This window comes from Polyergus mexicanus, unplaced genomic scaffold, assembly GCF_030449975.1.
Source record: "Polyergus mexicanus isolate NDT 795.1 unplaced genomic scaffold, iyPolMexi1.0 SCAF_7, whole genome shotgun sequence".
In the NCBI taxonomy this organism is placed as follows: Eukaryota; Metazoa; Arthropoda; class Insecta; order Hymenoptera; family Formicidae; genus Polyergus; species Polyergus mexicanus.
The window spans coordinates 311742-338019 of record NW_027223327.1 but is presented as its reverse complement, the minus strand read 5'-3'; the positions used below and the strand labels follow the sequence as shown (position 1 = coordinate 338019).

At 32.7% G+C, this 26278-nt stretch overlaps 3 protein-coding genes across 7 annotated transcripts in view; 2 read left to right on the top strand and 1 right to left on the bottom strand.

Moving 5' to 3' along the window:
- Positions 1-817: 817 nt before the first annotated feature.
- Positions 818-9533, top strand: Larp (La related protein). The gene is made up of 15 exons (XM_070298380.1): positions 818-889; positions 1677-1845; positions 2019-2117; positions 2236-2411; positions 2621-2736; positions 2817-3015; positions 3324-3848; positions 3953-4110; positions 4447-4669; positions 4766-4936; positions 5022-5266; positions 5826-5977; positions 6186-6440; positions 7148-7281; positions 7395-9533. Exons 3-15 carry the CDS (start codon positions 2072-2074, stop codon positions 7740-7742), a joined length of 2748 nt encoding a protein of 915 aa, XP_070154481.1. The 5' UTR covers positions 818-889; positions 1677-1845; positions 2019-2071; the 3' UTR covers positions 7743-9533.
- A 3326-nt stretch (positions 9534-12859) lies between these two features.
- Positions 12860-15661, top strand: LOC138934476 (NKAP family protein CG6066). 2 transcript variants are annotated; one of them, XM_070298261.1, is made up of 3 exons: positions 12860-12933; positions 13400-14613; positions 14767-15661. In XM_070298261.1, the coding sequence occupies exons 2-3, from the start codon at positions 13409-13411 to the stop codon at positions 14894-14896; spliced, it is 1335 nt and encodes a 444-aa protein (XP_070154362.1). In that variant the 5' UTR covers positions 12860-12933; positions 13400-13408; the 3' UTR covers positions 14897-15661. The 2 variants fall into 2 exon arrangements, with proteins under 2 accessions (XP_070154362.1, XP_070154361.1); XM_070298260.1 differs by lacking the exon at positions 12860-12933 and adding an exon at positions 12940-13159.
- Grd (GABA-gated ion channel) overlaps positions 15296-26278 on the bottom strand; it is a 26006-nt gene continuing 15023 nt past the window's right edge. For 3 of the 4 annotated variants that reach the window (XM_070298256.1, XM_070298255.1, XM_070298258.1), the window contains 7 exons: positions 25649-25841; positions 24891-25111; positions 19402-19484; positions 18842-18982; positions 17706-17858; positions 16744-16985; positions 15296-16414 (listed from right to left, as the gene is read on the bottom strand). In XM_070298256.1, the coding sequence (XP_070154357.1) occupies positions 15986-16414; positions 16744-16985; positions 17706-17858; positions 18842-18982; positions 19402-19484; positions 24891-25111; positions 25649-25841 (1462 nt within the window). In that variant the 3' untranslated portion in view covers positions 15296-15985. The remainder of the gene's footprint in view (positions 16415-16743; positions 16986-17705; positions 17859-18841; positions 18983-19401; positions 19485-24890; positions 25112-25648; positions 25842-26278) is intronic. The other variant, XM_070298257.1, reaches the window with a different exon arrangement.

Below are 26278 nucleotides of genomic sequence, written 5' to 3'. Positions count from 1 at the left end.
TTTGGATGACATGATGGTAATGATACGTGTTGTATATGTACAGTTTCAAAGAGAATTTATATGGCTTTTAAATTACTCTCTCGCATGCTATATTAATTTCTTTACTTTAATGATCCTCTATCACATTTTGATTATGATGAGAAATAGTATTACACGGTCCTCTCGAGACTTTTCTTTAAATTAATATTTCACCCATTGCAATCATAGTTATAAAAATGATAAAATTAATTTGTTTACGAAATAAAAACAAAGAGGGAGATAATTAACCCATTTAATAAGCAATAAAATTAAAAATAAATTTTGATATTAAATTTTTGTGTTTGGCTATATCTGCTCCATTTTTCTTTCTCCTATTTAATATCGGATATTACAGATAAAAATATTCAAGAAACACGCCCATGTATATATATATATATATATATGCGCGTGCGATAAAGATAATCAAGGTCACGCGGTTTGGAATAAGTTATAAAGAGGCTAATATGAATGTAATTACTTGCAGTTTATGTGAAAAATATATCTGTCACGCGGTTCTGAGAATTTTTATTATACAAGTTTCTTTGTATCACAATCGGTCAAATAGGTAACAGGTTTACTATAATTATATCTTTTACATATTTTTTTTATATTAATAATTCTTTATCTTGAAAAAACCTTAATATTTGAAACACACACACGTCATTGAGAATTTGTGTTATTAATATCTTTTGTATTTCATATTCCTTAAATCGTGACCAAAATTTAAGGAAGCAAAACTTTTGAGCATAGAATAAATTTTATATATAAATATGCTTTTTTTTTTTTTTGCTATATAGAAAATGGTGTCGAAGAGAGTGCTCAGCCCACAATTATCAGAGCTCCTAGAGATAGAAGAAGAATTAATCAAAACGTACGTAATATTTTTATCTTTTTTCATCTGTGCGCAAGCAAACATGTACATATTTATCTCGGAAGATAATAAATTTTATAGCTTACGTGCATGATTGTATAATAAATAATAAGCTTAAAAAATATAATTTCTCTTAATTTCTATGATATATTAAGTTAGATATATCATTTATGGCACGTAAAATAATATATTTGCATGTGTATATTTTTTATTTAAAAATATTAAAAATATAAAAAATGTAAAAAAAAAATTGCGTAACGAGGTGTCTATTTACTTACGTCACTAATGTATTACACTGTCTTAATAATATAACATTTGACGCAATAGGCAAGTGATTTTACGAACATTGGAGACTGGCCCACCTTAGGAACGCAAGTAGAGGTACGTATCATCATCGATGTTTTGTTGAAAATAGTTATCTTTAATTATATATATAAGTATTTTTAGTAAAAACTTGTCGTTTTAATAATAATCATTAAAACGGTATATTAAGATTTCACTTATTCTAATTATTTTAAACAATATTTATTTTGACATACATTGTAGACATATGCAAAACCTAGAGCTTGCGTGATTTATTAATAAATCTGTGAGTGTAGAATTTTTGCTAGAGAAATGGAATGTTATGTCATCTCAGACGAGAAATTTTCTTACGCCTGAGAAATGTTCAGTATTTCTACAGTGCGCTCTTTAAGCGCTCTCTCTCTTTTTTTTTTTTTTTTTTTTTTTCTCGTTTACATTGTATTTTCTAATGAAAATTTATACAACAATTTTTTATGTGATTTAGAAAAAAGCAACTATATCTCCTTCGAAGCAAAATGGTGTAATCAATGATGAACCAAGTACATTTAAAACAGATAGCACTATAGAAAGCAAAAGCAAAGAAAATAAAGAACAGAACTATTGTCAAGATGATAGCGACGAGCATACAGATAATGGCGAAAAGAAAAAAAAAGGTAAGGAGATCGATCCGCGTGCAGTTTACTTATTTTGACAAAATAACAATTTAACAAACTTTTTGTAATAAATTTGTTTTCATCAAAGTGATTGCTCCAATTGGAAGTCTAAACAAAAAAATATTATTCTTGATATACAACGCCCATTTTATTCTGATATCGCGTTTTTATAGCGAATAAACAAAAATGGGTCCCACTAGAGATAGACCTACAAAACCGTGGTACTATGCGATCGCCGAGATTTCAGAATCACAGAGAAAGAAATGGCGAAGGTAAGATTATATTCTTAACATAATAATATCATATATAATAATCATTAATGCATTGCATAATTGTTATAACGAAAACAAATTGATATGAATAATAATTATAATGTTGTAATAAAAATAGCAAATGATGGCGAGCACTGGCGCGAACGAGATTACGATAGATCGTCAGGATATAATCAACGAGGACGCGCTGGAAGAAGTTATAGAGGTAGAGGACGGGGCGGGCGTGGCCGTGCTGGTTTTAGACACCGACACGATCACGAATATACAAATTATGCTGCAACGGACTATATACAGGTAACTACTCGCTAATATTAAAATCTTAATTATTACACTAAATTATCATTCCTATATTAATAATGATGTTACAATATAAGTGGGAATCTATCTGACAATATTCTGATTATAAATGACAGTAGAACTGAAAATTTTCAAAGTTCGTATATATTCGTATTGCATGTTTTTTTACGACGAGATATCATATTTCTTTTCTTTTTATTTTTCAGGCACATAAATACGAACATGCAGATACTGGATATATGATACCTTATATGGGGACTTGCTATTTTAATGCAAATTATATGGATATCCCTACGTTAAAAGAATGTATACGACAACAAATGTAAGTTTCTTGCATTTTTTTCATTGATTACAATTTATTTATATATAATTTCTCGTAATAATCTCACTTTTTTCTTACAGAGAGTATTATTTCTGTGAAGAAAATCTTGTAAAAGACTTCTTTCTTCGTCGTAAAATGAATGCTCAAGGATTTTTGCCTCTCACTTTGATCGCATCTTTTCAACGTGTACAAAATTTAACAATGGATATAGATTTGGTGATAACCGCGGTTATGGAGTCTGACAAATTGGAAGTGATAGAATTTGAAGATGGATACAAGGTATCACAAATGTATTTCAAATTTATGAAATATCATACATTTAACGAAATTGAATGTACATATGGCACATATTAAAAAAAAATTCTAACATATATATGTATGTTGGATATAAAATTTGTGCTAGAGCAAATAAAAGAGGATTCGCTAACACCATTAGAACTTATTTCCAGTTCAATGAATGGGGTTTGACAGTAGACCTCTTTACATATATTTACAATTATCAACATCTATTAACAATTAACGTGACGTACTTTTCTATCTGCGCATAATGGACACTTTCCGAATAATCTAAATTTTTTACTTTGCAGATTAGGACAAAATTAGATCCTTTAAAATGGCCTATCTCGGACATAGCCAGCAATGTGGTCATCTCGAACCATTCACAACAATCGATCTCATCTCAAAACGAAGTAATACATCCTATCTCTAAAACTATATTTTGCCCTGCTGCAAAGCCTTTACTCGCGATACCCATTCCCGCAGTTCCTCGTGTTTTTGAATCCTACTATCCCGTTTCAATGGTAAACGAAATTTTAAATCCTGATGTACCAGAATTTGTACCAATGGACTTGACGGAAAGAACTAATGGATTTACTGCTATGAATGAAAACAACGAAACAAAAAACGAAATTCAACTTGAAAAAATAAAAGAAGAAAATTATAAATTGACGAATAATATAACGATGCCTCTCTTTTCTCTTAATAATAATTCTTCTATCAAGATAGACAATATATTACCATCCATGATAGATTCTTCCACTTCAGACAGCTTGCCTGCAGAAGAACAAATAAACAGAGAATCAAATATGTCAAGCGACAATACTTGGAAAGAGGTAATCGTCTTCATTATATTTATTGTATCATATGTTGAATTATATTTAGAATATTTGTGCCTTAAAAAGCGCGTGAATATTATACGGAAAAAAATTATTCATAGGTGAGAAGAAAGGTTAAACAACCACACAAAGATAGATCTGAGGAGAAAGAGAAGTTTGAGAACACCAGGAATAAAAGACGAGAAGAATTAAATTTTCAATTTGACGAAGAACTCGACTCGCCGCCTCCGACTGGTCGACATAATGCCTTTTCGGAATGGTCAGTTAATATTGAGATTAGTATTGCCAATATATAATATTTTCAATATATGATCTTTTCAAATATTGCCAAAAAAAAAGATACTTTGTACTTTATTCTAACTTTAAAAAAAATAATTATATTTTTGTACATTATAACACACACACACACAAAGTTATGAATTTGCAAAATTTGAAAGTATAGAAATATCTTTCAATTCTCTCCTAGTTATTTATATCTTTATTACTGTGTCGTGAAGAAGAGAATAATTAAAGATGTTATCCAAAATCTTTTAATATTATTTATGGATTTTTTCTACTGATATGTTATGTACTTATATCTATATTTTGGATACAGGTCCGAAGATGATGAGGATTACGAATTATCAGATAGAGATATTAATAAAATACTTATCTTTACGCAAACCCATCCTCCATCATCTAGAATTCCAAAACACGAAGGTCACGATAGAACAGGAGATTGGATTACAAGAGTGAAAATGACTCAAGACTTGGAGCAACTTATTAATGATGGATTATATTATTACGAGGATGAATTGTGGAGGCAAAATAATCAAAGGGTAAGATTATAATTTTATTCTCTCTCTTTCCCCAATTTAAAGTTCAACAAAAAACGAATGAATCTAGAATGATTATCAAGTTGATGTTACACACAGTATGGCTCATCTTCGTCCATTGGAAGCTACAAGACAATTAATATGATTAGTCAAGAAGATTTCGAAAAAATGGCACCAAAAGTTCCGAGAAAAACGAATCCAGAAGTTCCACCACCACCTCCTTCCTGTCTGGAAGATTTAGAAATTCTACAGTCCACTTTATCGTTACAGGTATTTCAAATTTTGTAAAAGAACAAAAGAGTTCACCTCTCTGTAACAAATATTGTAAAACTATATTACTATTTGCGTTTGATAGCTTCCAAGTATAGGTCTGGAGAAGAAAGATCATAGGCTGGAAAAGAGTCGTTGGAATGAGAAATCACAGACGAGGGAAGGACGAAGAGCCGCATCTCGTTTCTTTGCCGTTGTAAAAGAACCGTCTGTTGATCCGACAACACCACGAAAACGGAAAACTCGTCACAGCAATAATCCTCCAGTGGAGCATCATGTTGGTTGGATTATGGATGTTCGAGAGCACCGTCCACGAACACATTCTGTGGGGTATGTATCTAGTATATTTGTCTCTGTTGAAGAAAATCTACAAATCAAAATACGAATAAAATATTTGACATACTTTTTGTGAATTATCGGGATAAACAAACGCTAATATATAGAAAATGTTGGTACATGTAACAGATCGAAAGTTTTCCGGAAAGATAATTGTATCATTGTTAACTTCCAATGAAAATTAATGTAGCTTGTAAATTAAAAATATAGTTTATTAAAATAAATATATAGACGCCTTTGTAAATATCTCTATTTACAAGATTTCTGTTTTTTAATTATTTTGGTTGGATATCCCATTAATTGATATTATTTATTCGTATTAGTTTTCTCATTATTGATATTTTTATTTTTATATAGATAAGGAATATGTGTGATTTGTATGTGTATGTGTATGTGTATAATATGATGGAATATCTATATTTATGTCTTCTTTTCCCGACTGAAGAAATTACTTTGTAGAAAGATTTGTATCTGAATGAAAATAATCAATAGAAAAATGAAAATCCAATTTTACTTTCCATATATCCTTATGTTCCTTTATTTTTTATTTCAGGAGTAGCGCAGGTACAAGTCCTAATGAAGGCTATCTTGCAAGCAGTTGTGGAAGTGTTCCCACTATTAGCGAGCATCCAAGTCATGCTTTGTTGAAAGATAACGGATTTACTCAACAAGCGTATCATAAATATCGTTCACGCTGCCTGAAAGGTATCAGTGATTACAAGATTTTTTCCAAGTTATTAATTTGAACAATTGTATATAAGATGATGAATTTTACTTGTCTTCTTTTCCCGACTGAGAAAATCCGTATGCGGAAATGCAATTTATCTGATTGCCATTTAAATAAATCATACATTAATATTTAATAAAACTTTTTATTCATGTACCTTTTTTTTTTTTTTTTTTTTTTTTCTAGAGCGCAAGCGATTAGGTATTGGGCAATCACAAGAAATGAATACCCTTTTCCGTTTCTGGTCGTTCTTCTTGCGTGAAAATTTTAATCGTACTATGTACGAAGAATTCAGAACTATAGCCAAAGAAGATGCCTGCGAAGGATACCGATATGGAGTGGAATGTCTTTTCAGATTTTATAGTTATGGCTTGGAAAAGAAGTTTAGGCATATATTGTATAAAGATTTTGAAATAGAAACGATATATGATTACGAAAGTGGTAAGAGTCAAGATTTTATTTAAATTTTATATTCATATTTCTATTATATTAGCACAAGATAGGTTGTTTAGCTATGAAATCGTATGATCGTGGTTAAACGGTAAATTTGTGCAAAAGTAAATGGAAGTGTTTAACTAATTAACTTTATTAGGACATTCTTGTTCTATGAGTGGAGTTTAATATTAACAGCTTTACAATCTCTATTCAAGAAAATTACTTGACATACATCAAGATATACATATATCTATTCATATCACTGAACTTTATACATATGGAAAGCGCTATGTTACTCAAGATGCAGGATGACAAAGAGGGCATTTTGTGACCTTCTGTCTCTTTCTGTTGTAGGCCTTCTTTTTTAATGGTACAATCACCGTCAAAAGTTTATGGTGGCAGTGGTGACGACTATATATATATATATATATATATATATATATATACGTACACCATTGGTATCAATCAAACCTTTTAGAAGTGATTATGCTATCAAAAATGGAGGCTTTCAAGAGCCTAAGGAGAAAAGAGACAAAAGATCACGCCTTCTTTGTCAACCCGCACATTTACACCAGGCTTATATAGGAAGGCATGTTCCAATATGTATAAAGTTCAGTGATTCATACACATATTCTATACATATTCATATATATATTAAACTGTCACAATAAATAATATTACTAATATTAACAAATTAATTGATTGTTTAACAGGACAACTGTATGGATTGGAAAAATTCTGGGCATTTTTAAAGTATTATAAGAATTCTGATCAGCTTCATATAGATTCTAAATTGGAAGAATATCTGTCAAAATTCAAAAGTATCGAAGACTTCAGAGTAGTAAAAGTGAGTATTATCGCAGACAAGTATTCATGTACTAATTAATTGTTTCAAGCATTTAAGGCATTAATAGTAGATTTATAGTTTTACATCATATATGTATGTGTTGTTTCTTATAGCCCCGAATACATGAAATGCTCCAAGCTGCCAGATTACGTCACAGAAGTGTTTCCGAAAGCGCTAGAGAAGATTCTCTGGCTGGCGTGCTATTAGATGATTGCAGCACCATCACACTGCCAAATGAAACGAAATCTGATAGCTACATGCAAAAATCATGTTTAGACTTTACAAGTTCATCGCAGTTTCGAAATAGGGCCGGTTCTTATGGCTCTAGTAGGCTATGTCATCCTCGACGACGAAATAATTCCGCATCGTCGAGCGACCAACGAGATCTCAATAAGCAACAGCCTCAAAATAGACAAAATTCTGGTTCCTTCACGAAGCCTCACGAGGCGAGTAAATCGTAAGTCACTGCCAAAGAACGAATTTAACCTCCAGCTCCGAAACAAAAAAAAAAAAAAAAAAAAACAAAAAAAAAATCCGTCACGATCAAGGCGGAAAGCTTATTTGTCTTCTCTTAAAAGTGAAGAGTTATTGCACTCCTTTGAGGGGGAATTACCGATACATCCGACATAGGCGGTGCGGTACATATTGTGTAAATGTGAAAATATCTTCCGTACGAAACGATAGCCATGCGTCGTCGCCTCGTTATATTACGCATTGTTAGACGTAAGAAATAAAAGTTCTGTACAGTTATTACGATCTTACGACTGACAAATCGATCGGAAATTGTACTAACAACCGGTCATCGCGTTTGCTTGGCCATCGTTCTTTCTTTTCCAATATATGTAAATAAATACAAAGAGAGTAAAAAACGAATAAAACTCGTGCATAATTTTAATAAGCGGATTATATAAATAATTTTCTGAACTACGGATGACACGTTGAATGATGTAATATACAATTCCGTTCGAGAAATATTTTGTTTTTTGAAATTTTCCCGTCCTTCCTTTGTCTTCCGAATGAAACTTTTTTACGAGACAGAATGTAATTTAAAACGGATTTTACGAAATTTCGTTTTCGATATTCTGCTTCGTAACTGATTGGATTTCATTGATTTAAAATTAAATTGTAATGTTTCAAAATTTCTTAAAGGATACTTAAAAATGTTATTGATGACACATCGAAGTATGAGACGTAACGTCTTTAACTTTACGTTTCTTTAACTTTTATAAATGTGCTTCAACACTGCGCAATTAGGAAACATGAATTTATTAATCGCTATTGCAAAAAAGTATAGTTTGCTCTCGAGAGATTAATTATTCTTGATTTTAAAGAAAGAAAGAATACGCTTGTCGATTATTGTTAGATTTCACTATTTCACTATCCCTCTATATTCATGTTGCTTGCAGGAATACGTAGTAATGATGAAAGCTCACACAATTTTCAAACAGAGCAACAGTTGAAAGTTTCTGTTCGAGAACGATCTCGATTCACGAAAACGAAGGAAAAATATACTAATATTATCTCGTTTTATCTTAATTATTAATATATTACATATATATGACAAAACTCTATGCATGTTAATATTTTATTTATGTTATCAAGAACGATCGAGAATAAACTTTGTTCTACAATAATAATGCGCGAGGATGATAAAGATAAAAATATTTTCGAGAAAAAGAAAGAGCGATCGCGCAAATGACGAGTTGTCATCACAAGTAATTTCCAATCTATTTATTTAGTCGCGATATAGTAACAATTGTCCCAGAGGCGACCGGAAAAAGTCAAATAATCGTGAAAAAAAATACATCTTTATTATATTGTATATATTCCCATAATTCGACTTTTAGTGATTTAAATTTATCTATAGCTTTTAAACAAGTGACACATAATGATAAGATTTGATACTTTAAGTTTAACATGTTAATAAACTATATATAATCGGCTTATATAAAGGGTTGTTCCTCGTGGCGTGCTTTGAAAATCATTGAATATGAGAAGAGACATATATGTATACATGTATATTCTGAAAAGAGAAACGTGTTAATGTTAAAAAGATTTCACAATGAAGTGCTCGACTCCAATTTTTCTTATTAGAAATGTACTGTTGTTTTATGTCTCATACGTGCATTATACTATCATTCAACATCATTTTCTTTGCAGAAAAAAAGGAATCAAAGTGTAACATAATAATGTACATAATTTTTATCCGAAGTTGATATTAACTTAGAGTCGCGCCATGAGATTCTCCAAATGTAAAAAAAATTATATACATTATACAAATATATATATATATATATATATATATATATATATATATATATATATATATATATATATAAATTCTTACATTGTTACTTATATATTGCTAATAAATCTTAATTTTACTTTTAAGGCTTATGCTATAAAAAGGGTAAGGTTATTGGTTTCTGGCTTTAACATTTAAGAGAAAAAAATGTATAAAAAATATTTCATATAAAGATTATACACTACTAGAGAAATATTACAAGAGGTGAGATTATGTTTATACAATATGTAATATGTGTGAAAACACACATATTATTAGATATATATTAGATTGAACGCGGAAAATTCGTTCCATTTTTTGCTAACAGATGAAGAACGAAAAAACGGCGCAAAGTTTTGTATTCGATCCAATATATATGTATATAATTATAATATGTATTTTATATATATATATATATATATATATAATATATATTATGATATATATAATATATTATTATCGATATATTATTTTTCATTATCTGTCTATATTCATACCGCAATTATTTTGCCCAGTGAAATATTTAACTCGTACAATCGATTTTACTAACTTTTCTCATTCCATACAGTCATTAATCTTACAAATTGTTATATATAAATCACAAGATTATATCGTATTTGTAAAATTATTTCAATGTAAAGTCTAGTCGTCGCTTCGAGACCGCAAATGGTAGCCCCGGTATCTCCTAAAAAACAAAACGAGAAAATTGGCGACTGAATGACGCAACAGTTCGATGACTGTTATCAGTGAGGATCGACCGATTAATGAATTGGCGAACTCTCATCTAATAATTTTAGAGATCTCACCCGGCCGCGCCTAGAGATCGCTTCGCAGATATCGATGCACACACATACTCAAATGCTCGGGACAGACGCCGATTAGTTTGAAAACGTGGATTTTGTTTGCGTATACAATAGTGCCTTTTCGAGAAGAATCTTCCGGATTGTTATAAAAAAATCGCACTCTCATATGCACTTGCAGATGCATGCACAAACGATGAAAAAGAAAAGCGTTGCGAATTTTAAGTAGGATACATTTAGAAATTGCTAGAAATAAAGAACTCGTTCGTAGCAGCTGCTAGATAAATCGGGGCCGGTCGAAAAGCAAAGAGCGAGACCGATAATAAAGATAAATAAACCAAGTCCAAGCCTTTCATTGAAGATGATATTGCATATTTTTTCAAATTTTGGTATTGACCCGCGTGGATCGGTAAAACGTTTTTTGCACAGATCGCCGTCTAAAAGAAAAAAAATTTAAAAAAAAAATGAAAAACGTTCGATCAATCTACATGGCTCAGTAGAATAGTAGATGCGTCGACCTACATGTAAATATACGCAATAATATACTTATATAGATATACATGTTTACACATACACACATGTAATAAATTACGAACGAATATCGCGGCTTAGAAAATTGAAGAGGGACGGAGAGAGAGCATAATTCGCAATCAGTACCTAGAAGGGCCATAGCTGACCCAGATGAGTGATAATGTATAACGTGGTAATGAGATGTGTCGTGTGGATTGCGAGTCTCGTACACGTAGTCAACAATTATAACGTTTGTGAATACATAAAATAAAAAAACCAAAAAAACCGACTGTTGACATGTTTTTTATACATATTCTCATCTTTTCTCTAGAAATGTAAGATATATCTTGGAACATCTAATAATACATATCGATGCGCAATTATAATTTATAATAATTCCGCGATAAATGAATATTATTTTTTCAGATGTATTTTCTCAATAGGCAAATGCACATACTGTGTTATTATATATATCTCTTATGTCATTATTTTGTATATTATTACTTTTTATCCTCCTTATTTATAATGACACATATTTAATTATCTTATAGCTTTGTCAAGTATTTTTTAATTTACTTAATAATACTGGAATTGTAATATCTATTACTATCTTAAAGTAAGAAAATAAAAGATATTGTGTGTGTGTGTGTGTGTGTGTGTACGTATGATTATATATGTATAAAAACTTTATACACTTATATCTCAATATAATACATATATAAACAAATGTATAAGAATTATTAAAATTGTTATTACAATCTATTATTATCAAAATCATTTATAAGATTGTGATTCATTATATTTTTCAACATATAATTGCAATAATATGATTCCACTCCATCTCTCTCTCTCTCTCTCTCTCTCTCTCTCTCTCTCTTATCTAAAACAGCAGTGTAAGATAATATAAAGAGAAGCCCGCATGCCACTCCTCTGTATGTGTGAAAACTATAAGATTTAGAGAGATAGAGAGAGGCAGGAAGGAAGGGAGAGACGAGAAATGTGAAACAGGAAGTCGTCAGGATAATACAATATAGGTTCTTTTTAGCTAAATTTTTTTCGTTTTTCCTTTCGTTCAAACTTCTAAATATATATATATATTCTATTCTATTCTATTCTATTCTATTCTAGTTCAGCTAAAAAGAACAAACCTAACGATCTTTTTGACAAAGTCATAAATGATCACAAATTTTTTATTATACCTTCGTGTCTTGACGATGCTAATCGAATCGAGCTTCTTCGGAGTATTGCAATGTCGGGCCGGCCATCACTTGCCCTTAAATATTTACTTATTTGCCCGAACAATCTCAAATTCTATGTAATTGGTTATGGCTCTCGCGATTCTACTGGTTTTCTCGGCGGCCTCAGGTGCACCCAGGTGACCTATGTGAATCCATACTTGACTCTTCCCGCCTGACGGTCTCGCGCACGTGGCATGTAGGATCTTATCCTTGCCTCATGCGTTACCGGTACCTAATCAAAATAACGTAGTCCTTTAAGGCCGTGTTACGCTACAGGTTGCGAGCTCGATTGCGGTTAGGGTTACGATTGACGATTACGAATTGACCAATCAAAGTAAAGCAGCTCGTCGGTTGATTGGTCAATCCGCAATTATCAACCGTAAACCCAACTGCTGCAACCGAGTACACAACCCTGCTTCGAAGCATTGCATTAACCAATCAGAATAAATAAATCTTTACTCTTTTTGTCCTGATTGGTCAATCAAACGCTTCGAAGCATTTCTAGCGTCTTCCCGACCGCAGCCGTAAGCATAAGAAAATTGATCAATCCCAATCAAGTATTGAGCTTTCGGTAAAAGTGGAGAAGTTACGGAAAGCCAAATACTCGATTGGGATTGGTCCATTTTTTACGCTTACGTTTTACGGAACTTTGTGTGCGATGGCCTTTACACTGTATCATCTGTGTACCTTGCTGGAAAACACTCTTTATTATTAAATTAGTAATTTAATTTCTTAGATTGCCACAGAGGCGCCACATGTTATCGATCTTATTGACATCTATGAAGCATTAGGGAGATCTCGTCAAATCAAGTCGCTCAAGGTAAGAAAGATCGGAAAAATTAAAGGTGATTAGAAATTAATGAAACAAGTAAATGTCTAGCGTGTTTTTGCCAACTGTCAATTTTTCAATCGACAAATTGGAAAGAGCGAGAATATTTTGTTTGACGCAATAATTTTGCAAACATCTATGAAACGTCGATGATTATGATCGACGGAAAGAGAGAAAGCGAGAGTTAGGTTATACTTCCGCAACGGTATTGTAATAGGTAAATATCTTCTGAACATTAAAATTCTTCATAAAATCTAATTATTCTGCGATTTGTGTATGAAGATGTGTCTTTTTGAAATAAACGATTAAACTTTATTGTGAATAATAAACAGAATATTGCTACAGGAAATGCAATAATTTTATAGATTTTGTCATGTAAAACTTTTAATTATACGAAATATATACTTTAATACACTTGGGTGGAATCGGGTATAAACAAGGTTTTTCTTGTTAATAGGAAATTGTAATGATGAATAACCCAGAGAAATCTGATGTGCTGATAGAATCATCTGTCAAAGCGACAAAAAGCAAATCGAAGAGACGATCAGCTTCTTCTTCCAGTGACAACTCTGAGAAAAATAAGAAGAGACGGAACATATGTAGTAAGGACAAGAGAAAGAAGTCAAAGCGTAGAAGTAGTTCCAATAGTTCCAGTTCTTCTAGCATTTCAAGTCCAGAGAGAAATGTATATAAAGAAAGAAAGGACAAAGATGAGAATGCAGAGCATAAAACTAAGAGATATGAAAATGGTATGGATTCACAGAGAAGAAGTGGCAAGTACAGTAATGATCAGAGATGGCATAACAAGAGATGGTATAACAATCATGTACCATATAATCGAAAAGATTACGGTCATTTTAATTCACGCCCTTATAGACGTCAGAATTATTATGATAGAAATAGAAGGGATCCATATAATAATTATCATTATAATAGACACAATAGCAGAAATTACGAAAGAACATCTAGTTATGGCAGATCAAGATTGCAAGATTATTATAGAAATACTGGCAGAAATGCAACTAGTCAGTCAATGCGAGAAGATAGTTCAAAAGAGCGAACAAATCAATCACGAGCCATCTTAATGATGGAAAGACTTGATTCGATAAAGGATAACACGGAAATAGTTGAACAAGTGAAAGAGAGAGAGAAGAAAAAAATAGGAGTTTCGCAAGACAAGACTCAGTCAAGTCGCAAAAAATTGAAAAGAAAGAGGTCTTTATCTACTTCTAGCTCCTCTAGCGTCAGTAGTAGTACTAGTAGTAGTAGCAACAGTAGCAGCAGCAGTTCCAGTAGCAGCAGCAGTAGCAGTAATACTGACAGTAGTAACAGCAGCAGTACCAACAGTTCAGAAGATGAAAGAAAGCAGAAGAAAGCCAAGAAAAAGGCTAAAAAATTAAAGAAAGCTATGAAAAAACGAAAGAAAAAACGGATGAAGAAGAAATTAAAGAAGAAGCTAAAAAAGTCTACATTTAAGAAAAAGGGATATAGTAAGAAAAAATCTAAAGAAAATAAAGAAATTCAAGGGTCCAGTAAAAGAGAGAGTACGAAGGAAGTTGTAACCGAAGTAATGGAAAAAGCAAAAGCTATGGCGCCTATGACGAAAGAGGAATGGGAAAAGAGGCAAAATATGATTCGTAGAATTTATGATCAAGAAACTGGAAGATACAGGTGAATATATAAATATGTTGTTAAGTAATAGAAAAACGAATAATGAAACTAACATACAAAAATTTTACAATTATTCTTGCTCCTAATTTCTAGCATTATTTCTCCTACATTTTATATATAATTATTTTAATGAATTTTTATCTTTTCATAAAGATTAATCAAAGGCGACGGAGAAGTTTTGGAAGAAATCGTTAGTCGGGAACGTCATAAGGAAATTAATAAACAAGCAACCAAAGGAGATGGCGAGTACTTTCAAGCGCACTTAAAGATGAAGACTTTGTGAGGTATTTTTTTATGTAATTAATCATAATTGGTCTCTTTACTTAGGTTATATATGTATATAACTTATCTTTGTCTCATATACACAGTAATGATATTACAATGTGTTCGTATTGTATTGCCGTTCTCTAAATGCATTTATCTGAGGATATACACAATTATAATTCACACACAAGAAAAATAAGATTAAATTTAGGTTTTTTTTACATGGCTATTATAGAATGTTATGATATAACAAAAGTAAAAATAAAAAATTATTATATATAGCTCAAATCTTTCTCATTACATTGAGATAGAAACAAATATAAAATAAAATTTACTCACATGTGCATAAGAAAATAACTATTAGAATAGAATATTTTAAAATAAATTTTAAGTATATTATATATGTATATATATAATGAAAACTTATTTTAAATTTAAAATTTATTTAAAGATATTTTATTTTGATAGTTATTTCCTTGTGTCATATGTGAATAAATTTAATTTAATTTTGATTTCTATATTTTGCGTGTACGTGCGCGCGCGCGCGTGTGTGTGTGAGTAATATGATAGGCACATGTGTTCGTGCGCGCGCAGAGCATTGGAAGATAAATGTCCGCTTGTTAGTAATTTTATTGCATGTTATTTGGCAACAGTATAACGCATTATTAACATATCTTATATCAATAGTCTAGCTATTATATTTTACTCTGGCATCTCTCTCTCTCTCTCTCTCTCTCTCTCTCTCTCTCTCTCTCTCTCTCTCTCTCTCTCTCTCTCTCTCTCTCTCTCTCTCTTCGAATCCCCGCATTCTTTTTCGGAATGGATGCTAAAATTTTCTCGTTGCATTATTATCAATAAACTTCCGTAATAAACCTTTCGCTTTTCATTCTCCCAAATTTCCATTTTATCCGAGATAAAATCTTATCATTTTCCTAACGGTATTTTAATAATTCGAGAAAAGTTATGTAGTTATATGTAAAATTCACAGGTAACATTTTACTTCTTTCATTCTTGTAGAAGAAAATTATCCAGATTTTTTAAATTATCCATTTTAATGCAGAAATTTTGCAAAACTTTGAGAAGCAAAATGTTGTTCGATGGATGCATATCACGCGATATTGGAATTGTAATAATGGATTCGTTCACTGCGCGAGAGATACGCGTACCAGTAGAAGACATTGATGGCTAGAAAAAAGAGGGGAAACACCACACGACTGGCACGGTCGATCTTCGATACAGAGTTATATCTGGGCGTTTTCCGGCGTCGTCTTCTAGAGGTGGATAACGTTGTTTGTCTGGAAGATAGCGGGGGCGGCGGTGGCGGCGGCATCGTCATTCTCGCTGTCGTCGCCGTCGTTTGTCGCGACGATGGGCTACAGGTTACGCAAGATATTTGCCAATGGCCACTCATCGCGGAATCTTTATCGGGATGTATCGAGATTGCCGATAACGGTATCACTTCTATCATGCTATCGCCGTTTATCGCAAAGTTGTCACGGTTATCGCGACTTCGCATTCCGGAATTTTTCCGACGTACCTGAAACAATTTTCGCGTGAGCAAATCGAGGTATTATATGGAAAAATTGAATGATTTTAAATCATACTTAAAAGCGAAATAAAAGAATATTCTGTATACGTATATACATATATAAATATATCTACACTAGAGTATTTTCTACAAACCAATTTACGAGTATATACTTATATATTTAATCTTATAGATTTAAATGATTCTTGGTAAGATTTATATCTGGAAATTTTTGTATCTGTTGTTAAGAAACAAAAAGAAATTGAGCAAATAAGTAAGAATCAATAATTTCTCTTGCTTATTTATGTATTTTTATGTATTAGTGATTCTTTACTTACTTTTCCGTCTATGTCTTCTTCCCCGCTCGAACTTTCGGTATCGCTTAAATCGGAACTGAAATAACACTCGCCCGATCCGTATTTGGTGAAGTAATGTACGACCGCGAATTGTATTATAGTAGCAAAGATGAATGCGAATGAAAGAAAGACAAAGAAATCCAGGGCAGTTGGATAAGGGACCTTTGGCAGATCGGTTCTTGCTTCAAGTCCTAAGAACGTCATCGTCAATACGGTAGTTATACCTGAAACAGGACAAGATGTTATGAATGACAATCGAACGAGAATATAAATCTTAGAAGAGTCAAATTTGCTAGAGTTTAAGTGTGAGTAGTGACGAAAAATAATTATTTATATGTATATAATTGTAATTATATCTTCTCCTGATAATTTAGTCTGATGCAAAAAGTTTTTTTCGTCATTATTACTTTCTTCTAATCCTTTAATTCGTGTTGCAATATTTTCAAGAAATACGACATATACAATATAATAAATAAGATATAATTAAGAAGAGAAACAATGGCATTTAATCGATTTCGTATCAGTAGAGAATATATTATATTCAGAGTTCTCGAGATTTTGGAGGTGCAATGTTTATTATACATCCGCCTTGTAATGATACAAGTTAAAGGAATTACAATATGTATTCCATTTTTGACATTCGACGTAGAAAAGCTACGAGCTTAAAGATGCCAGAAATTATTAGCGCATTTACGGCACGTTGAGAAAGCGTTGCATATTAAATTATGCGGTTTGTACACACAAGCTCTCTCGCTTGCAGTTAATGTAGATTCTTCTTGATACATTTTGTTTCGCACCGCGCTACATCTTCCTATAAGCATTTACGGTACACATTTCTCTCATGGATATATACCAAGTGACGTTCAAGGGGCACATGTTACAACGATGCACAAGTCACACAGAGAACGTTTAAATTATTAATATCAATGAGTAGCTTCCCTTACCTAACGACACCCGATCGGCAGTGGCTTCTCTGTTTAACCAGAAGGACACCCAAGATAGGACGACCAGCAGAACGCAAGGACCGTATACTTGTATTAGAAAGTTACCCATGTGCCTTTGCAAGTGGAAGTATACCAGAAGCATCGAATAGTCCGCTAAAATGTATTTTAATGTGAAAAAACTTTAAAAATGATCACTTTTAATCAGCAAAAAAAAAAAAAAAAATCGAGAAACTTAAATGCAGTGGTTCATGCTTGAATGATTTTGTTATGTAATTTTTGTAGATAAAACACTAAAAATTTTGTAACGTGAATCAACACAACCACACGATATTGTACATTTACAGTAATTTAGAAACATTTGTACAATTTTTATAATTTCTTCTTCTATCTCTCTTTTTCTGTGTCCAAGATATAATTTTCATTATCTCAACGAGATCATATCTCAATATGTAATTATTGCTATACAATTTATTATATAATATAATGACATTGGTTTTTTTTTTTTTTTTTTTTAATTATTATACGAATTTCTTTATATACCATATATCCGTAGTAAAATTTGATGTCTTTAAGCAGATTTTTCCTCGATAAGTGCACAATCGAATCAGAAAACAGCAAAGGCCAAATCAGCTGTTTACCGTTTACTAATCGATAATCCAATTAAAATTTGCAGCCGAATCTTCTAGAATGCTTGCCCATGTAAAGCTTAAGAGAGAAAGAAAGATAGAGCGAGAAAGGGAAAGGAGGAGAGTCGTCTTTAAGAGAAGGCTGCAATTAGTCGTCGTTTCTACGCGCCGACTTTCGACGCTACTTTCCTTCATCTTTTGCTTCATCTGAACGTATTCCTTTCGTCATTTTCGATATTCGACGGTAATGCGAGGTGTCAACAATACTTTTTTCTCGCAATCGAATTTTTTATAAAAATTTCAGTTTGCGACTCTTCAGATCTCTTCATTAAGTCACTTTGATATGTATGAACTATTTATTCATCTTATCGAATCGTGTATGTTAAAGTTTTATTTTTAGCGATTTTTGCAGCATTATACTAAGATCGACTAAGTTTTGTGTCTTTTCGATGTTTGCGAGGAGAAATATGGCTAAATCGGATATTCTTGATCTGCGAGATTTTCACTCACCATGCGAGAATCCCGGTGCGATGGAGTGATTTGCGGTCGGATTGGCGACCAGATCAAATTGCGACAGCTTCATATCCTCCGCTATAGCGACCTGTCTCGCGCTGTTCCACTTGTAGATTACGTCTCGTGTCGTGTAGCCAACTATAAACGGATTAATTTTGCATTGCCAAAAGGATTAACGCGTCGATCTAACGATAATTGACGATCAAAATCTGCCTACGTGCCTGATCTAATCTTTCCTGCCTTGACCATTTAAATATGCACGGTGATCGAAAACAGGCGAAAAAATTAACAGAATTGTAATTGAATTTGTATTAATTTTATGTTTCAAAGGAATGCATCAAATTGATAGTAAAAAAAATTATGTCGCATAATTTTTATAAGATAGGATTACAAATCACACGAGATACGAATAAGTTTTACTCCCGTTATCCCGTTGTCGAAATCTTACAATGAATCGACAGCAATAGATATCTCGCGAACAAACACGAAAAATAAAAAGAGAAAAACGAATGACATCTTCGAGGGTCATGGAACAAATAAATTTTTACTAAACTTACAGCTACCGAATTGCAACGGACATCTCTGCATATCCATCGGAAAATCCTCGAGATTCATCGGACATCCCGCTTTAATGGTAAGTCTGAAACAATACAGGAAATTTAACAAAGTAAAATTTCAACATATAATTTTAACATATGCAACATACATATGCACAATTTCAATTGTTTCAAAAACTGTCGGATCTTTTTAGTTTGATCAATAGTAATTGCAGTATTCAATAATGATGACAATTCTGAGATGCATTTTGCATACTAAATTCACAGAATTCTCGTTTCTCATCACGCAACATTTGCGAAATCGACAAAATGTATGCAATATTTCTTTCAAACGCAAACACATATGGTATAGTAAGATAAATCTCTTCGAGTTTGATCGAGTTATTGCACCGTGCGTGGTTTAACTCCGTTTAGGAAGTTGGAGCCGAAGGATGAGACGATCCGTGGCTAATCGGATCCATCATCCCTAGTACTCTGCGGCTCGTTCGATCGTTCAATTTGTAGAAGGCATAGCTTCCTCTGCAAAGCTTTCCCGCATCTCAGCATATGCGTCGCGATTGCTTTGTATTCTGTCAGTTTTCGAGGATTTCATTGCACTTTGCTGTAAAGTTGCGACCGCGTCTATCCGAATTATTTTATGGAAAAAGTTTTTTCACGATTTTAACAAATTTGTTTGCATAAAAATAAATTTGATGAAACCAAGTTATTTTAAAGATTTTCTTCCGTTCAATGTGCTGTATGTACGTAAATATGCGTAAACGTTATCAATGTTTCGAGTAATTTATAATACATCTCTCTCTCTCTCTCTCTCTCGGATTATTCGAAACGCACACATTAATAATGTAATTGGCGCGTATAAATATTACAGCTAAAATTAAAAAAATCTCTATAAAGATTTTAGCAGAGAAAGAGAATGTGTGTGCGCAAGTAATTAGAAATAAGTGTACAAATAGATTTAAAATAATTAAATAGTCTTTTGACATATAATGATAATAGAGGGAAGAAGGGATATAAAATTTTAAGGCTTAAACCACAATACATATATTTATAATAATTTTAAATATTGTTATAAAATATACGAGAATTAACATTTCTTTTCACTTTGCATCTTTGTCTTCAAGAAGCTAAAAAAGAAAAAGTTTATGTATTATTTATCATGTATTACATTTCGAAAATAATTATAGCCGTACGTATAATTTTTAGAATATGGAGATAGATAGATTGCAAAAATTTATATAAGAATAATGAATAATGAATTGTAACAATAGAGAAGATAAAAATTTTCATTTCGTATAAAGTAGGTTTTCAAGCCTCCTTCGCAAAACATGTACATATTTCTCTCACGTATCTCGACGACATGCTTCGAGATTGGCCACGTTTTATGCCCGAAGATGGGGGCTCGGGCAATTTGCCTCGGACGATTTTCGGTTTCAGTGTGTCGCGACTGCTTTTTATCCCCGGTAAGGCTGGATCCAGCAGCAAAACCGGTTACGACGGTCACCGAAGGAAGAATTCCGATTATTGGGACACTAAAAAAAGTTGAACTTTCGAATGCATAAAACACGAGCAAATGTTGCGGTCGCGTATTTTAAATCAGTTTCCAATTACATTCGGCGTCAAGACAGACGAAATACGTACGTGTGCGCTTAGTAAACGCTTTGGCAACTCGTGTCGATCGATTGATATTAATCGAGGAAAATATTGTTTCGATCGAAATGAATCTGCTTTCTTCGAAGAAATGCCGGTTTGCTGCCTATGACGTCTTAAGTTATCGATCAATCACTCGTTCATCTTTCATCTATATTGTCCATTGAGCGATTTTAGGTTTTTGAGAAATTATAAAATTTTATTATTGTAAGCTAATTGTGACACAGAGTTTACAATTTGCAGAATTCACGGTGCATCGTTAGTTTGTAACTTTAGAAATTCGTCATAGGTTCATTATAATAAAATGGAATTCTTTTCAATTATTATAAATTCATAGGAAGTTCAAAGTTGTGTTCTTTTAAACGAACATAGGAAATATTGTACGAACGATTGCTTTCACACACATCTACGATTCTACAATTTATTACAATAAATATATTCTTTTCTTTAAAAATTCAGATGAGAAGAAATAAAAGGAAAAATTTTTTATTCTTTTATATTATAATGACAAGTTTTCTCTGTCTCATGAATAACGATGAGCGCGACAGGACAAGCGTAAGATGAAACAAAATCGAATAGGATGAGATTAAAAGATGAAAAAGAGACTGCGGGAACGCCAGAAAAGTCGATTAACCAAGTGGCAAAGTTAAACGGTGTAAAAAATTAAATAATTCAATAAAAAAAATCTCGTGGTTACGATTTACCACTATAAAGGCTGAAAGGCTATTGTAAAAACTTTGCTTCCTCCATCGTTTACCATGTCGGACAAGTCTAGCTGACAAAATTCGACGGATCTAAGAGGAAATCTGCCAATCGACAGAAAGAAAGAGAAAGAGAGAGGGAAGGAGGGGGATATATATATATATATATATATATTCTCTACATAGCTCTAGCACAGTGTATACTTTATGCTTCACATATTCCCTCGAAATTGGAGATCTCTCTATCTTTCTATGTGTGTCTCTCTCTCTCTCTCTCTCTTGGAAATGCAACGAGTTACTTCAACAACTCGTCGTTCTTCCCTTTCGTCGTTCATGCGTGTGTCGCGGCTCGTTCTCGATGCGCTTTTCAATGCAGCGATCCATCTCTTCTTAGACTCGATCGTCTATAGTCCCCTTTTTCTCTTTCCATCTGTGTTTTCCTCGCCGGTTATTACTGTTATTAGTACGCGGTGTGCTCATATTCGCTTGCTCTCGTGCTTCCGCTATAATGGGGTCGAGGGCTTGATTAGTACCGATTAACAGCGCAATCTCGCATTATTATCGGTACAGTAAAACCGAATTCTCGAAAGCTATTTTGGACATGAATTAAAGAGAACAACTCTCTGCTGTGTATTACAATTATACAAGAGTCCGTTTTTGTATCTCGAATTGTTAGTTGTTCTGGATTTTTCAATAATATATATAATATATTATAGTTAATTTTTTATAATAAACCATTTGTTTATCTACTGTACAATTTAAATTGTGCTATCAAATCAACATAGTTTAACAAAAAATTATTGTATTTGTAAACTCTATATCGACTTGATCAACATCGATCCACGTATCTTGGAAATGTTGAAATCAGCGAATTCTAGCTCTCTCTCTCTCTCTCTCTCTCTCTCTCTCTCGTCAGTTTAGATGAGTCTCGATAGCCGGATAAAAGGCAGTGGCAGCTAATAAAGTGTCGAGTAAATAACACTACGAACGTGATGACGACGTTTTCGAGTACGAATGAGTCCGGTTGGTCAGAGAAAGATACGGGACCTCATTTTTCAAAAAACCCTCGAGATGAGACAGCGATTGCAGAAAACTTTCCCGCTCTCTTCGATGGAAGGTTTCCGTGTAATTATATCCGCAGATGTTTCTCATTTTATATCTAACATTAACCAAATAACAATTTTCTTCAAAGATTGAGTAGACGTTGATAAAAATTCACTTGAGAAATATATCATATCTTAAACTGAAGAAAACTGTAATTGCTGAAAGCAGTTTTTACATAAAATTATTATAATATATTATTATATATTTTAACGTCTCTGACAACGTTCATTATATATTTAAGTATGCAATGAATGATAATTGTAAATATAACATTATAACATCTATGGGAAAATATGGGCCGCATATATATCCATATTATTTCAATAACATTTTTATTCAAAACAATATTACGACATTATCGATGCGTTAGCATATCGTCGCGAACATATGAAAATGTCGCGAGAAAATTAAAGACGACGATATTTTTTTCGTTTCGTTTCGCTTATTTTGATCATTCTCTTTTAAAATTTTTTCAACCCATACATGAACCTTATATAATCCGCAAAATTAATAGTTGTATTGATAATGTCTGTGAGAATAACATATCTTTTATCAAAATAGTTTGAATATTTTTGAAAGAAAAGATAAATAACAATAATTCTAGCAAAAATCAATATCTAATTTCATAATTGGATATTTTATCAAATTGATACAATAAATATCAATAAATGAAAATAAATTTCAGAAAAATCGGTGGTGTATTATACTATAGAAGAAAATATATATATGTTAGTTAGGCAACGATCTATTTAAGATAATTTCAACACTAACATTTTAAGTATGAATATCATCCCCAAAATATATACATGTCATATGACATCTTTCTATTTGAATTTCCAGGAGACTCGAGCGGCTCGATCGAAAAATCTCCAGGCGTAGGGTAACTCGGGTATCCTGGATTCACTAAACCTGTACTACTCAGGAGTGTACCTCCTCAAAGGTAGGAGGGAAGGAGGAAATAAGGGAATGGAATATAACAGGAAGGATACTTAGTTCGCCATATTTTCCTCCCTTCGTTTCATTAAGCGCTGCTTCGTGTTGTTGTACAAGTCAAATACAAATATGAAAGGGGAGGGCAAGGGTACTGGATTGAGCGGATATGTCGAGTTTCCTCTTTGTTAATCCGTTCCCTTTCTCTTGACCTAGTCTTCCGGATCGGCCCCATTGTGTGCCCATGACAGAATTAACCCTCGAGTTCGAGATGTTTCAGACCTTGCACATGTCACGTCGCTGAGAAAAGATTTGCAAAGATTTGGCCGAGCGAGCACTGAATCACGTACTCGCTGCGATCCTATCTATGCGATCTTATTGTTCAATAAACGAGATATTACGCGCTATTAATAGACTGTAGACATATCTCTCTCCTCGTCTTATCGATATGCAATTCTTAAGCTATTAATTTCTCTTGATTTTGCGGAATTTTGTAAACTATGTATAAAAATTTATTTACAATTGATAAAGCGTCTAATTATAGCATTTTCGCGAGTAACAGTATATAGGAAAAAAAGGAAAAATGTGACAAGGGATTTCTTATTCTTTATAAGAGGCTATGACAATAGTAAGAGATGGATGAAATCAGACAAAGTCCAGGCCATAAATCTCACGACTCGCTTCTACAATCGATCTTGAGAGAGAGAGAGAGAGAGTTGCGCTTTTCACAATTGGATAACACGACGATAGAGACTAACTCTTTCTCGTAATGGCATAATAACGATGCAATGTACATTTCAGATGAAATATGGAAGATTTTCTCTCTTTTTATACCGAAATCATCGATATAACTTGATTATATAATAAATGAATATTAAAATAAAACTAGATAAATATATTTATAAATAAATATAAAATGTAATAAATCCAAATTTTATCTGATGTTATTTAATGTTCCGCGCACATATTTTCCCTTATTATATATAAGTTTATAAGAAATTTTCTAACATCTACTTTTCGTATGAAGGGCAAGATTTATAGAGAAGTCGTGCATGTTTCTAGAAGAGATTACGATAACATTGAGATATTAATCACGATCGTGCATACCGTGAACTGTAAAGTACTCTGCCATCCTGATAAAGCCTGACGAACTTATTCGGGCTGGTGATCGTATGCAAATAACTGTGCTTGCCGTTGTAGAAGTACGTGTCGGGTTTCCAGATCCTTGCCAACATGGAAATGCTCAACGCGAGTGTTTCCTTACCACCCTGAAAGGCTAAACGTCTGTCGACCCATGATTGCCGAAAGTAACAATCCATTGAATACGTCTGCGAAAAATTTCAAAATTCGATAAAATTGATTCTGTTTTTTTTTTTTTTTTTTTTATTCTCTATCCCACACACGTACCAATTATTATATAATTGTATTCTTTATTAACTATTTATTAATTATTGTTTCCGAATTATTACAAATAACTTTATAAGTAACAAAAACTTTTTATTATCTTTCGCGTCAATCAATATGTGTGACAAGTGTTTAAATTCTTATCATATATATTGAAGAGTATATTAAATATTACTAATGATAAAATGTTATCCTTGCAATGACAGTATCTTTATACGAAATAAATAAATTATAGAAAATCGATCACGTAAATTTTCCTACCTCTAAAAAAAAAGAAAAATTTTTGCACAAAAATAAAAATGAAATAATCGAACAAATTGGAGATAAAAAATTTTACGGGAAGAATGTATCAGTTTCATATGTACTTGATCGATTTTCTGATTTAGGCAGCTACGACTCAAGTCGAGAGCATTTGTCTCATATACGTCGCACGAGACTACGATTGAGAAACTATGACTGACCATATCCACTTCAGAAATGGGACCCATGCTGCGTACCATGATATCGACCTCAACGGTAGCCGGGGGACCGCCAAAATCTGGTCTGATACTATTGTCGTAACCGCGTAGTAGATTGTCCAGCAGATCGCTAATGTTGCTGTGGTTGTTGATTTGCGTCCGTTGTCTGGCAGTGATTCTCGTACCCGCGGCCATTCTAAAACAAGCGCCGTAAGTTTCGGATTAATTCTATAAAGAATGTTATCTTTAATGCAAAAATTTCGCAACTGTTTAAACTCTTTCATCGTTTGAATAATCGATGTTGACGAATTTTGTAGGTAGAATTCTAGTACTAGGAAATTCGGACACTCTGTCAAAGGATTAGGTATGTCTCGTATAGCGAGCAAATTGATCGGTTGATCTGCATCAACACAATACGTCGGAATGGAGCGGTTTTCGGCTGTAAGAGGGTGCGCAACTAGTTGAAATTATCGTGCCCTAAATGCTCGCGTATGTATTCCGGCTGGGTTCTCCTTACACAATTTCGCGTATATCCATCTACTCATATATGCGCGTATATACATACAAGTACGTATGGGGTAAACCACGGTTTATTTTCACTCGACCGCGGCAGCGTTTCGAATCCTTAATGAA

Coding starts and splice junctions, on each gene's coding strand:
- Larp (XM_070298380.1), top strand. CDS start 2,072: ATGCGATCGCCGAGATTTCAGAATCACAGAGAAAGAAATGGCGAAG. Junction 4,937..5,021: donor AGTCCACTTTATCGTTACAG/GTATTTCAAATT, acceptor TGCGTTTGATAG/CTTCCAAGTATAGGTCTGGA. Junction 5,978..6,185: donor TCGTTCACGCTGCCTGAAAG/GTATCAGTGATT, acceptor TTTTTTTTCTAG/AGCGCAAGCGATTAGGTATT.
- LOC138934476 (XM_070298261.1), top strand. CDS start 13,409: ATGATGAATAACCCAGAGAAATCTGATGTGCTGATAGAATCATCTGTC. Junction 14,614..14,766: donor CAAGAAACTGGAAGATACAG/GTGAATATATAA, acceptor CTTTTCATAAAG/ATTAATCAAAGGCGACGGAG.